A 13,846-nucleotide genomic window follows, 5' to 3' on the forward strand; every position below is an offset into this window, starting at 1 on the left:
AACCTCCTGTCCTAGACCGACTGGAAACCCGCCCGCCTGCCCCCAGGCCGAACGACCCCTCGTCGGGGATGGCGGGCGCCCAGGCTGGGTCTGGCTGTCGCGTGCCGCGGAGCAGCTTGGCTGGAGGGGCTCGAGCAGGGGTGGCACGGCGGCCGTCAGTGCCATGCAGAGCCGCGAGCCAGGCTGTGCCGCGAGCAGGCAGCGCCCCGGCGGCCACTTACCAGGGACCCTCGCTTGTACTGACTATACCAGGTAGAAGGCTGCTCTTTGGGCCAGCGGGCCATTTTACTCTGTAAGATACGAAACGGACGCGTTTGAAGGACCACCGCGCGCAAGTCGGAGGCCGCCTTACCAGTTTACCGCGCTTGAATTCACTGAACCAGGAACCCGGGTTTTCTTTGGGCCAAGAAGTGATCCTGGCCTAAACATCGAGCGGGGAGGTGGGGAGGGAGAGAAACAGAACGACAGGGTTACTAGGAGCCTGCCCCGCCTGCAAACACACCTCCTCCCGCCCGCGGCACGCCCCTGCGCCTCGCCCCACGTGGCCGAGGGGGTTCCGCTCGCCCGGGGACAGCCCGGGGGCCACGGCGGGGACAAGGGGAGAGCGGGGGCCTCGGTATTCTCTCTGTTTGTGCACATCCAGCCACCAGTGCGGGGCCTGGCACTTCCCAAGTGCCGGGTGGGGCCGCGGGGTCAGGGTCCGGACGACCGAACGGATTCCCGGGGGCCGAGATGAAGGCAGTCATGACAGTAAGGGTCAGCATCTGCTGACGGGCCAAGGGGAGCACACTCGGGCACCCCGCCATGTGATCCGTGGCTCTGCCTGGGGAACGGGGTGGGCAGGGGCGCTGCCAGGGCTGGGCCGGCTGGGGGTGCGTGCGTGCGTGCGGTGGGTGGTGCCGGCCTGAAGACGCGGCGTGGAGGTGGCAGAGGAGGGCCCCCAGCTGGCGTGTGCTCAGCGCAAGACTCAGGCGCTGTTCCCAAGGTGGGGCCCAGCACAGAGCGGGCTCGTACCCGGTGCGCACTCCGTGCACGAATGCATGCGTGTGACCCCTCCTCGGGGAGGACGCCTGCCCCTGGCTCCGGGAGCAGGAACGGGGAGCCGCTGGCTGCAGGCACAGAGCCGGGGAGCCCAGCGGGCGGGCCCACGGGACCCAGGCCCCACAGTCTGCTGTGCGCAGCAGGGGAAGCGGAAGCCTGACTCCCTGTCCTGTCCCCCCGGGGCTTCCCCTCTGGGCTGGCCTCGTACCGGAGAGGGGAAGGGGCCTCGGGGAAGAAGAGGCACCCCAGTGCCCCCTCCTGTGCATTTCGGAACGGGCACCTGGCCTCCTCTGGGAAGCAGATGGCAGGTGTGGGTGGGCACTCCTTCTGCCTTAAACCCCCGCCCTCCCGCTGCCTGACAGGGAGGGGCCGGGTGGCCGAGGGTCCCGATTTGCATGAGGCTCAGTCCCAGGAAGAGGGCAGAGCAGTGGGGGTCACTCAGACCCCCGGCTCGCTGTCCACCCAGCTACAACGCCAGCTCGGGCTCCCGGGGGTATCTGCTGGTTCTCCAGAAGCGAGGCCGCTTGGCGGGGAAAGACAGCCACAAAAAGGATGAGAACCAGCGTCTCTTCCACCCGAATTTCCTCCTGGGCCTCTGCCAAACGGGAGGGTCCTGCGGCTTGCGTTGTCTTTTTGAACCTCAGGGCGTTTGTCGCTGGGCATAAAGGGATTTCAAATTTCAGGCTGGGGAGAGTGCGTATAAGATAGGGGAGGCTCCGTCGGTGAAGCGGCCGACTTCGGCTCAGGTCATGATCTCACGGTTTGTGAGTTCGAGCCCCGCGTCGGGCTCTGTGCCGACGGCTCGGAGCCTGGAGCCTGTTTTGGACTCTGTGTCTCTCGGTTCTCTCTGACCCTCCCCCACTCATGCTCTGTCTCTCTCTCTCAAAAATAAACACTAAAAAAATTTAAAAAACAAGACAGTGGTCCCCAAATCGTGCCTGTCAGGGTGGAGCTCCTGTCCCTGTGAGCCGGGCCTTCTGCCCAGGGGTGCTGGGGCCCCCCAGTTTCAGCAAGATTTAGAGACAAGGAGGCCCTGACGCTGCTCTCTCCCAGGGGATCTGCTTCTCGGCGCTGTGGCCAGTAAGGAGCTGCAGGCCTCAGGCTGCCCGGCTCTCCTGCATCGGAGCCTCGACTGTCTGCACAGCTGGCCGCCTGAGGGGCGCCGTGGGGGTCTGCGCAGGCCCCACGCAGAGGGCTCTGTGCCATCTGTCAGCTAGAGACCTCGCTCACCTCACCTGTGCCGCACCAAGGCGGAAAGGAGCCCACATCCACCCCACACACCCGTGCACACACACAAACTCCCGGCACAGAGGCGACGGTTGATGTTGATGGTCCGCGCGGTCTCCGTGAACCAGAACCCCGCCCGCCGACACCCTGCACCCAACAGACTTCAGAGAGGACGCGCTGCACTCGGGACAGACAGGAGCAGGTGCCCAGGAGGAGGCTCCTACTAAGAACTGAGGCAGACGCCAGCCTCTAAGAGACGTGTCCGGGTGACTTTGTACTTGGCCCCAAAGTCCCCCCCCAAGGGCCTCAGGTCGGCCTGGGGTCAGAACCATGGGGTCATCTGAGGAAGGCTTGGAGCGACCAGTGGTTGAAATCCCAGCCCGGGGGAGGGGGGCGAAATGCCCGGGGGCTACCCTCTTCCGCCCTGCCATGGCACGAGGCTGTGCCCACCGTGTCCCGTGGCTCTGGTCTACTTTCCGGGGGAGAAACCTTCACCTGGAAACCGCCGGAGCGGTCAGCCCGGCCGTGCGGTGACAGGAAGGCAGTCGGGGAGGCAGGCACTTACCCCCTCGGACTTCTTGTCGGGGAAGACGCATGTCGCCCCTCCGGCCGTGAAATTGCAGTAAACTTTGAAGGAGTCTCTAGAGCAGCCTTGGTTAGGATCTACCCAGTATTCACCTGGACGGCAGATGGGGAGGTGGGTTCGTGAGCTGCTCCCTGCGTGGTTCCAGAAGCATCCGCACCCTGTCGGCCCAACCGTTCAAAACCCACGGCCCGGCCCACAGGCCGCCAGGGCGGGCCTTCCCCGGGTCTGTGCGCTCGCGCTCTGCCTTTCGTGCTGCACCCACATGGGGGCACGACGGACCCGCCACCAAGAACCGGGCTGGAGGGTGAAGCCCAGGGCCCGTCAGCGCTGGCGAACGGCCCCCGCGGCAGGCGGACGGGAGTACAGAGATGCTCCAGGTGGGGTTGGAGGTTCACGCGCTCGGGGTCAGAGAGGCCGGGGACCGGGGACCTCGGGGGAGAAGAGCTCACGCCTCCCAGAGGGGCAGCAGCCGGCCGGCTAACGGGGCCGTGGGCTGCGTGTGGCTTAGGGCCGTGAGCCCGGGAGGGGTGCTGCGTTTCCGGGACAGTCCGGGTCTCGCAGGCTGCTTCCCCACGTGGCACCCACATCCTGACACTAGGACGAGTCCAACGGCACGGGGAGGGGACGTGACTCCCGCGGCAGCCCTGACATCAGGCGTGTGCTGAGCACACGGCACACCGTCTCTGCCGCTCTGTCCTCTGGTAGGGCACGCGCTTCTGTCCCCGCTTCACGGACGGGGCAGCTGAGGCTCAGGGTGACGGGTGACGCACGAGACGGTGGCTGAGACGGGACTGGAAGCGGGCCCCGGGCCGCCTCGGAGCCTGGCCCTGCCTCCCCGGCCCCCCTTTCCCGGGGCGCGTCCCGCGCTGCCTCCGTCAGGCCCGCAGCTGACGCGCGGACGGGGGCCCCCCGAGGCCGTGTCCTTCCCGCCGCGCGGGCTGCCCCGTCCCCGCCCCCGCGCGCCCCTACCGTCCAGGAAGTCCGGATGACAGAGCTGCAGGTCCTTGCAGGTGCGTGCGGGGTTCTGCTGCGTGCCCAGGGGCCGCTTCATCTGCTCGATCTCTAACTTCAAAGAGTTGAGGGAGCCGAAGATCTCCTCCATGCCGTCTGCGTAGTCCGCGTAGCTCTCGCCGGCCCCGTCGTCCAGCAGCTGGCTGGCGTCGATGTTCCGCCGCGTCCTGGATGCCTGGATCGGCAGGGGCTGGATGACCTCGCCGGGGGGACCCTGTGTGCAGAGAGGACCAAGGGGCTCTGGCGGGAGCAGGGCCGGGGGGGCCCCGCGTCCCGGCCGCAGACCCCGGGCCACCTCGGGGGGCTTCTGCTCCCTCTTTCCTGCTCCGGAGCGCGGCACACCCCTCCCGGCCGCCAGGCCTCGCCTGCGCACCCGCCTGCCTCCTCCCAGCCTCGGCTGGACCCCGAGCGACCGGCTCTGCCCTCGCCTCTGCAGCCCAGCCCGGGGCTGCACACGGTGGGACCGCACTAGCGCCTGCGGGAGGAGCCCTCCCGGGGGCCGTGTGGGGGCCCCGGCCGAGGACAGACACAGGAATCGAGACGCTGTGTTGCCAACACGGGGTGACCCAGGGGGGCGCGCCCCACAATCTGGCTCGTCAGGGCCTCTACCCATCACCCGGGGGCCTCGTGTGGTGCCGCCCGCTGTCGCACGCACACAGATGTGCACACACGCACGCACACACGCACGTGTGCACTCTCTCCCCCTCTGCCCAACCAGGCCTCCCAGAGAGAGGCAACTGGACCCCGTCCACCAAGTCCTGGACAGCGAACAGCACCCGCAGACGCTCCCACGACCGCCTCCGCGCCAGGACAGCCCCCACCCCACTTGCAAGTGTTCGAAGGGGACTCACCGGCGGGCCGGGGGGTCCTGGGTGGCCTGCCTCACCCTTCGGGCCAGTGGGACCCTGGGAAAAAGGAAAGAGACCCAGGATGTGACTTCACCCCACCTCGTGCTCTGCATGATCTCCAGAAACCTGCATGGAGACGGCAAGGGACAAAGTCTAGCGTGCCGGGGGGAGGATGGCAGAGACCCTCCTGTCCACAGTCCCAGCTGTAAGAGCCTGACGCCCCGAGACGGGAGCTTAGGCGCACCGTCCTGCTGAGGTGGGGAGCGACGGCCCGGATGCCTCTGTCTGCAGCGACCCAGGCTGCAGACGTGCTCAGGACCGTCAGCTCTGGGAGAGAAGCATGAAGACCAAGCCATCAGGGGTCGAGGGGGCGAAGGCGGCCCAAAGCTGTCATCCAGGGGGATGCACGCCCCTCCCCCGGGCAGAGGGGGCCCATTCGGGGTGCAAGCCACTTACCGAGGAGCCCTTAGCACCTTTTGGCCCAGGAGGACCCTGCAGAGAGCGGGGGACGGAGCGTCAGGGAGCGGGCACCCCTTCACCTCCAGGTACCCACCTCGACCCACAGCCCCGCTCAGGCCGGGCTGGGCCTTCTCCCCCTCCCCCGCGCCCCAGTCCCTCTCCTAGGAGCCTGAGCTTGTACTGGCTTGTCTGGGGGCAGGCTGGCGCTCACCCGCTGGGAGGCCGAGGGGCCTGTCTGCCGTGGTCACCCTGCCCCCACCCCAGCCGAGACACCACACATTCAGGCAGCCAGAGTTAGAGGGAGAGCAGGGCCAGCGTCAGATCCACGGGGCCACCTTGGGCCACACGGACCCAAGGGGCAAGCGGAGGCTGGAGGCCGTGGGGGAGGACCCTGGCGTGCAGGGTGCCCTGGGAATGGGGGGTGCCCTATGGATAGCCCCCCACCCCTCGTCCGGGCCGAGCAGTCCTGCTCACGTTGATGGGGACGCTGTCCTCACCCCGCCGCGGATGTGTGTGGTAGAACAGCCACATTCCCTCAAATGCCCGCCTCCCCTACCTGGACCCGGGGCCCAGAGACCCCACCTCGCTGTGTGGCTCACGTCCCTGACGTGGAGATATGGGCAAATCCACCTGGGCCCAACGTCCACTCGGCAGTGGGACCCAACCCCGGGTCTCCTGACTGTCCTGTGACCCTCCCACCACATACTGAGGCCCAGGCCCAGGCTCACCCGCCTCCCTGCTCCCCCCAGAACGACCAGGGACCATCCGCCCCTCCCGGATACACACCGGCAAGCCGGGAGGGCCCGGAGGGCCGATCGGGCCGGAAGGACCAGTGATGCCCTGAAAAGGAGCAGAAAACACAGGCCATCACGCAAGGGAGGTCACAGACACACTCACCTGCTGGAAGCCGAGTTCCTCAGCTCTCGCGGTCTCTCCTCCAGCGGACACGGCCCGCAAGGGGCCCGGACACGTGCCGGGAGGTTGCCCGTCCCCCCCCCCGCCCGGCTGCCCGGGGCCCGGCCAGACCCTGGCATCTTCGGGCCATGGGGAGGTGACTTCGTATCGTCACCCCTTCTAACGTTCCGACTTGAAATACACAAGCCCCACACCCAGTGGTCCCCCCGTTGCCGATTTCCACTCGTGGTGTGAGCACAGGCCCTGGGGGTCGGGGGACGTCAGTGTCCTGGGGTCCCTTTGTGCCTCCCCTTTGTTCCTCCGCACTTAGAGCTTGCAGCCAGACCCCCGTCCACACAGGCCAGCCCGGCTGGTTTTAGCCTCCGGCACCCCCGCAGCCCCAGGGCGCCCAAGGCTGACCTGGAGCCCTGACTCCACACGAGCTTCCCCCTGGGGTGTAAGCGCCCGCCAGGGCAGAGGGAGGCTGAGAGAGCCCGCCCTTCCCCCCCCCCCCCCCCCCCCCCCCCCCCCCCCGCCACACAGGGACCGGGGCAGCTCACTGCTGTCAGAATCCCAGAAATTCTCGAGCCGGCTCCCCCCCCGGCCGGGACGCTGCAGAGACCGGTTTGCTGTGACGGCTGACTCTGGTGGTGGAGACCCTGGACACCCTCCTAATTCTCGAGGTCACCGGCCACCACGCCCTGGACAGCTCCCATTTGGGGAAGACGGTGGCAGATGGAACAGGGGCTCTGGAGGACACCACCCTGCAGCCACAGGGGGCCGTCAGCGGTCCCACTTCACTCCCTGCCCCCGCGGCTCTGCCTCACGAGTGCTGCCCCCTTGCGGGTCAGGCGGGGGCCAAGGTGGGCGCAGCCAAGGGCGTGAGCACCTTGGGAAGCAGAGAGTTATACCCGGAACGAAGCCCTCGCTCACACGGGGAAGCGCACAGCCACGGCAGGCCCGCCTCGTCCCCTATCCTGCTGCCACGCACACATCGCCCTTCCCCGGCCACGGGGCCCACCTGTGCCCTGCCCTCCCGGGGCTCAGTGGTGCGGGGCCGGGAGGATCCCTCTGGCTAAGGTTTGCTGGGGGTGCAAGCGCCCATCACTACTGTGGTTCCCAGGGAAGTCTAGGGCCAGGCGTGCGTGTCCGGGGTCGGGGGGAGCCCGGCCCGCGGGTCTGGCAAACGTGGTGGAGACTTGCCAATGACCTGGGGGCAGTTAGCCGGGTCACAGGCCCTCGAGTGGGGTGAAGCCACGCCCCCTCTGGGGCCACCAGGGCAGCGTCCCCTCCGCTGTTCCCCTCCAGACGCGACGGACGTGAGGACGTCCTCGCAGCTTTAACCGGCTTCAGGTCCGCTGGGCACGGAGCGCCAGGTCGTAAGCCGCTTCCCGCCATCCGCGAGGACGCTCACTGGGGGGCCCCACCTCACGCACCTGTTCGCCCTTAGGGCCGGAGGAGCCCTGGGGGCCGGGGAGACCGCGGTCGCCCTTTTCACCCTGTTCGCCCGGAGGTCCGATGAGTCCGATCAAGCCTGGATGACCCTGTTTGGAAACAAAGGCATGAGGCGGCGCTCTCTGTGGCCATGCCTCCCTGCCAACCACGTGAGCCGGCGGGACGTGGCACGTCCCGGCCACGGGAAGCCACGGAGTCACCGGCCAACACCTCCCGGTGTGGAAACCGGCCTAAAGACAGCTCAAGGGACAGACGAGCAGGTCTGACACGGTCGGCCTTTGGTCAAATCATGGTCTAAAGAGAGAGGGAGACACAGATCCCAGACCAAGGTGACAACACGGTTTCCTGAGTGACGCTGTTTTGTGCGTCTGCTGTGCATTGCCCAGTTTTTCTATGGCCACTGTATATGCCTTTTGTTATGGGCACAGAGACATTTATGCACTTAAGGGAAAAAGTTACAGGGTGTTATAGATACGACAATGTTTCATGTTTCTCTACAAGGGACGCTCTCTACACAGGCTTACGTGTGTTCGTTTCGTAGGAGCCTGTGGAAAGCTCTAGAAGGACTCTTCCAGTTTTCCTTACTTTAGGGATTGAGTGGTGATAGGCATGGAGTAGAAAAGAAACAGACTCCCCAGTCTTTTTTTAGAAGGAACTATCTGGGGGGCGCCTGGCGGGGCTCAGTCAGTTGAGCTTCGGCTCAGGTCACGATTTCACGGTTCGTGGGTTCGAGCCCCGCGTGGGGCTGGGCCGACGGCTTGGATCCTGGAGCCTGCTTCAGATTCTGCGTCTCCCTCTCTTTCTGCCCCTCCCCCGCTTGGGCTCTGTCCATCTCTCTCTCAAATAAATAAACATTAACAAAATTTTTTTTAAAAAGAAAGAACTACTTGGTTTGTGTGTGTGCTTTCTACCTGTCCATAAATCAGTGTGAGCAGAAAAAGATCACCCACCAGCTGGAGAAAAAGAGCGGGCTTTGCTGTGCTGCAGAATCCACAGCAGGCACGCTGCTCGGGCCCTGCACACCCTTCGGCCACGGTCTCCCACCGAGGACAGGGACCGAGTCCCCCATACAGCACAGACTGGTTACGTTCCCGGCCTTCCAGGACCTGTCCCCGGCCAGCAGCGGGCACTGGACGGACAGGTGGCTGATAGTTTGAAACCCCGGATGTGAGGGGCCCCGAGTCACAGCCTCAGAGGCACCGGAGTCCTGTCTTACCTTTTCCCCCTTAGGGCCAGAATCTCCTTTGAGGCCGGGGAGTCCTGGGGGACCCTGGGGAGAAGAGGTGGAGGGATCAGAGCTCTCCTCCCCAACCCCACCCTCCACCCCTGCCGGGGAGCCCCTCAGGATCATCACTCACCATGGGGCCGGGGGGGCCGTCGGGGCCTGGGGCGCCTGGGAGACCTTGCTCACCCTGAAACGCAACGGGCCCTCAGCATGAGCCCCTCGGGGCCCGTCCTGTGCCCACGCCCCCACCCGGCAGCCGCTGCCCCTCCCCGGCCCCCGTTCGCTCACCACAGGGCCAGGGATCCCTCGCAGGCCATCGGGGCCGGGCTTCCCAGGGGCCCCCTGGGGGCCAATGGGACCAGTCTTCCCAGGAGGGCCTTCTAAGCCGGCTTCCCCCTGCAGGGACACAGATGCTTGAGGCTGTGGCCACCTTGGCCCACGATCACCGCCCAGAGGACCCCAGATGCCCTCAGATATCTGGGGCTGTCCCAAGTTCTTTACGGAAGCCACCCTGACCAACTCTCCACCCCCCTAATTTCCTCGGTCGTCTGGGCTTCCCAGTCTCCAACGATCTCGGCCACCATGGCCGTTCCAGCCGGCCCTGCCTTCATGGCGAGCTCAGCCACCACTGCCTGGGCAGGCCTGGGCCTGGAGGGCTCCTGTCCCTGCATCAGTTGCCGACAGGGCAGCTCCAGGAGGCCCACAGGGCCATCAGAGTCACAGGGAGCGGCCCCTCGAGGGCCCGGGGCGCCCCGCCTTCTGCCCGGCCCCGCGGTGGGCACTGGGTCAAGCACCAGGCCGGGTGCCCCAGCACCAGCTGCCCTCTCCTTAGGCTGGAGGGGCGGACGGCCTGCGGGTCTGTGGGCACCACAAGCTGTCTCCCTCCCGCTTTGCGGCGAGAGCCAGGCCTCCCTCTGAGCCGGCCCCAGCTCCCTGCTGCCTCTGTGGCTTTCCTGTGTCCCCACGTCTCCACTTCACGCCCGACTCGGCCGCCATGCAGGCGGCTCTTCTGGGAAGCTCGACAGTCACGGCTGAGCAGAGAAGCACATTACCTTGGCTCCCTTCTCTCCCTGTCTGCCTTCGGGGCCTGCGGGGCCGGGGGGGCCCTGGAACAGAGCAAGGGAACAGCGTGTGAGAAGCTGCCTGAAGAAGCCAGAGCCATGAGGTCTGTGTCTGCAGGGAGATGGGCCGGGGGCGGGGGCAGGGGAGGGGGGCTCCCGGGCCGCTGGCCAGCATGGATAAGGCCCCCCGGAATGGGTCCCAGTGGTCTCAGTTCTGGAAAAGGCCTCCGGGTCAGTCTGGGGAGGCCTCTGGCAGCCCGCAGAGCTGGGGCCCCTTTCCCGCTCACACACCAGGCAGGCCAGTCTACCACAGCACCCCCCAGACGCTAAGTATTCAACGTGCAGAGAAAGGCTCGTTTCGCCCGCTCTGACTTTTGAGAGAGGTCTGACGCAGGGGGCGAGGCCCTCTCCGGCTTCGTGGGTGTCTTTCCCCCCACGACGGGCACCACCGATGGCATCAGCACTTGGCCTCCCCCAAAAGCACGGGGCGACCGACCTAGCAGGTCTGAGGTTTGATGACACGACGGGGCTGGAGAGCACGCCTCAACCGGAAGCAGATGCCGGGCGAGGGCCGCCTAGCGGACGCGGGGCCAGGCGGAAGGGCGGAGGGGAGGGGCGGGCCTCACGCAGAAATCTCGCAGGCAGGGGCGACGTACAGGATTATTTATTTACCCTTTTTCCTGGAGGCCCAGACGGTCCCGGTTCACCAGTAGGGCCCGGGGATCCCTGGGGTCAGAGAAAGAACACAGAATTTGGGAATCAGGGTCGGTCAGACGGACGCCTGGCACGAAGTTCTCGGCGTGTGCGCCCCGTCCTCGGCCGGCCCCGAGGCTGCCTCTCTCTTCCTCTGGAGCTGCCACAAGTCCCAGGTGAAGTCATCCCGCACCGGGGCTCCAGCAGCAGCGGGACCGGGAACCCTGGCTCGCGGCCACGGTTCTGCCACATTTTCAACCAGCACTTTCCCACCGCATAGCAATTACTCTGGATGCCCAGCGACCGTCCACACCACCCCTTGCCCACATCCCCGGCGACAGGAGTGGACCCCGAGGCACGGGGAGGACAAGGGTGGCCCCGAGTCCCAGCCCTGGGAGCAGGGGAACTCGGGCATCTCCGGGGCTTTGTTTGCTGCTCGTCTCACACGGGCGACGCCAGCCCGTGCCCGAGGGTCGAAGTGCCCAGCAGCAACCTGCCTCGTTGGTGCAGGGTGGGGGTGAGGGAAATCGGTGAGGACTCTGGGGCCGTCCCCGAGGAAGGGGAGGCCCATTGGGGTCGGTTCCAAACCGGGCACACGTGCCTGGAAGCGATGTTTCAGAAACTCAGCGTCGGGGATAAGAGGCAAGTCTAGTGTGATCCCAGCCCAGGGGGCTGACCCGGGCAGAGCCCTTTGGGGGAGAGGCACCAATTAGGCAGAAGTAAGGCCATCCTGACATTCACGGGTGGGCTTGTGGTGGGCAGGGGCTCCCCGGTGACAAGTGACAAATCAGTAGTACAGCTGTCCCCAGCTTCCAGCAGAGCCCTGCAGGGATCTCGCGGGGAAGAATGGCTCCTACGAGGGAACCGGGCTCGGCTTTTTCTCAGAAAGGAACAGAGCAAGTCGCAAATCCCAAGAGCGCCCGACACCCTCCACCAGGTAGCCGGGGTCCCTGGAGGTCACGAGTGGACTCACCGTTTGCCCAGCCTCACCGTCGTCCCCTTTGTCACCAGGGGGGCCATCTTGACCCTGAGGGGATAAAAGCAAGTTCCTCCTGTCTCCCGAGTCACACGCCAATGCCCACCGTGTCCCCAGTCCCTTCCCGAGAACCCAACCCTCTCTGGGCGGCCAAGCGGGAACTCCTAAGCACCACAGCCTGGAGGCCACGTGGGAGAGCACCATGTCCCAAGGAGGATTCACAGAAGACAACCAGGAAGGCAAAACCCGGATGGCAAAGGCAGGGGGAGGGCTGGCGGGGGTGGGGGCTCCGTGGCCTTGAACACCTACCGCGGGGCCAGGCTCTCCGGGGGGACCAGGATCTCCAGGAAAGCCGACAGGGCCCTGAAACAGACAGAGAGGCACGTCGGGGCCCCGAGCCACCGGGGGGCTGCCGCCGCATCCCCAGGACCCCCGCCTCACCCAGCCCCTGCAATGCCCTCTGTGCGACACCAGGAGTGCGCCCGCGGCCCGGAAGCTCCCCGGAGACCACCTCATCCCAGCCACACCCCACGCGGGCAACGAAGGCTCAGCGCTCTGCTTTCGGGGCACACGGAGGAGGGCAGGCGCCGTGCCCGTGATTCCGCTCCCGGGGCTCCAGGCTGAGACCAGGCCCAGACCTTCAGGCTTCTAGAACAGGCTAGTAGAAGTCCCTTCTGCGACGAAGTGGGACAGGCCACGGGAAGGGGGCATCCGCGTAGACCGCTGCTCCTGCAGCCCATTTAGCAAGCTTCCCGGGCTGGGCACATGAGGCCCGGAAGCCCCCCGCCCCACCCCTCCTCTTCCTCACCTCCACATCTCCGGCCCAGCAGCTGGTGTGAAAGCCTCTACGCTTTACAAACGTTACCCCAAGACCCATAGTGGTCGGGAGCTTTAGTGTGCCAGCAGAGAATGAGAAAAGCCCGGGCCCGGAGGTCGCCAGCTTCGGGGCGCCCTGGCATCTCGGAGTTACTCACGGGGCTGCCTTTGGGACCGTCGTCCCCAGGAGGGCCTTTGGGTCCAGGGGGTCCAGCTGCACCAGAAGGGCCCGACTCGCCCTTCTCGCCCCTTTCTCCTTTGGGTCCCTGGAGGGAAAGGCCAGCGTCGGTGCCCTCGGAGCCGGCCCCGGTTTCGCAGAGTGCCGTGCTGGCCTCAGGCGAAACCCCTTGTTTGCACGGGAAAGCGAGTGCCCTCGGGGTGGGGGGGCGACACGCTGGGCCCAGTGGGTCCCTGAAGCTGCCCCCCATTTGCAGAATGGGGGGGCTGGTCCCCAGCCCTTGGTGGCCCCCCGGCGATGGTCTGGCCCCGCTGGCATTCCAAGGTGGGCCTGACGGGCCCACCAGCTTTCTGGGGCCCCTGGAGGGGACCTTTGGCTTCCAGGTGGGAGGGGCTGCGGGGGCCCAGGACACCCGCCCACTCCCCCGTGTGCAGGTGGAGGCGGAAGCGAGAGGCCAGGAGACCCCCGTCAACCAGCCGCCTTCTGTGCCCGAGAGCCTCCCCCAGGCCGTCCTGGAAAGAACGCCCGTCTGACCTGCGAAGGTCAGAACATTCCAGTCTGGGCTGATGAGAGGACAACTGCCCCCATGTTTGTGGCAGCCCATGAGCAGGTCTGGATCACCGCAGACGGCGGAGGGACTTACGGCCTTCGCTCGCGGGTGTTCACCGCCAACGTGTTCACACACACGCGCGCGTGCGCACACGGGCAGGCTCGCACACACGCACGCCCTCTTGGTACGGTAACCCCACGGAGGTAAGCGTGCGGGGGAACACGGCTCCCGTCGCATGGACGGGACAACTGGGGCAGACTGTGAGCTTCCCACCCAGCAGGGGCCCGTGGTCGGGGCCCCCCCAGCCCACTCACCGGAGGGCCCCCCTCTCCAGGCAGGCCAGGCTCTCCGGCTTCGCCAGGCTCACCCTAAGGAGGAAACGCGACACGGTTACGGTGGCACCGAGAACAGGGGCCCCGGCTCCGAGCACTTAGCAGACCCTCACTGCCGTCGGGCAGGTGGGGGCCCGGGGCGAGCGAGCGGCCAGCGCACTCTGACGGCGTGTGGGGTTGGAGGGCAGACGCGTCCCTGTCAGGGCATGTGTTGACCTTGGTACTCGCAGGCCGTGACGCTCACACAGAGGAGGGGACCAGAGCAGGCTGGGTGTCACAGATGGCGCTCGGGTGAGCTCTGGGGGACGACGAAGAGAAGGCAGTGGGAGGGACAGGGGACGGCGCAGGGGGGAAGGGCCGGGCCCAGGCAGCGAATACACAGCACCACAGGCTCAGAGGGTGCAGCCGCCCTGGGCGGAGGTGGGCGCGCTGGGAGGGAGACGCCTCCGAGCGGAGGCAGCGCATCATTAGTTCGGGGGCTTTAGCAGGAGATG

At 66.5% G+C, this 13,846-nt stretch overlaps 1 protein-coding gene across 2 annotated transcripts in view; it reads right to left on the reverse strand.

The window, feature by feature from the left end:
• COL5A1 (collagen type V alpha 1 chain) overlaps positions 1-13,846 on the reverse strand; it is a 149,121-nt gene that overhangs the window by 10,198 nt on the left and 125,077 nt on the right. Inside the window, exons 49-64 of one of the 2 annotated variants that reach the window (XM_042914277.1) lie at positions 13,335-13,388; positions 12,451-12,558; positions 11,786-11,839; positions 11,474-11,527; positions 10,480-10,533; positions 9,799-9,852; positions 9,035-9,142; positions 8,880-8,933; positions 8,738-8,791; positions 7,503-7,610; positions 5,959-6,012; positions 5,170-5,205; positions 4,717-4,770; positions 3,824-4,079; positions 2,834-2,946; positions 222-290 (exon numbers count right to left, since the gene is read on the reverse strand). In XM_042914277.1, the coding sequence (XP_042770211.1) occupies positions 222-290; positions 2,834-2,946; positions 3,824-4,079; positions 4,717-4,770; positions 5,170-5,205; positions 5,959-6,012; positions 7,503-7,610; positions 8,738-8,791; positions 8,880-8,933; positions 9,035-9,142; positions 9,799-9,852; positions 10,480-10,533; positions 11,474-11,527; positions 11,786-11,839; positions 12,451-12,558; positions 13,335-13,388 (1,284 nt within the window). Of the gene's footprint in view, positions 1-221; positions 291-352; positions 422-2,833; positions 2,947-3,823; positions 4,080-4,716; positions 4,771-5,169; positions 5,206-5,958; positions 6,013-7,502; positions 7,611-8,737; positions 8,792-8,879; positions 8,934-9,034; positions 9,143-9,798; positions 9,853-10,479; positions 10,534-11,473; positions 11,528-11,785; positions 11,840-12,450; positions 12,559-13,334; positions 13,389-13,846 lie in introns of both variants that reach the window. The other variant, XM_042914276.1, reaches the window with a different exon arrangement.

Source organism: Panthera leo, chromosome D4 (genome assembly GCF_018350215.1).
Source record: "Panthera leo isolate Ple1 chromosome D4, P.leo_Ple1_pat1.1, whole genome shotgun sequence".
Classification (NCBI taxonomy): Eukaryota; Metazoa; Chordata; class Mammalia; order Carnivora; family Felidae; genus Panthera; species Panthera leo.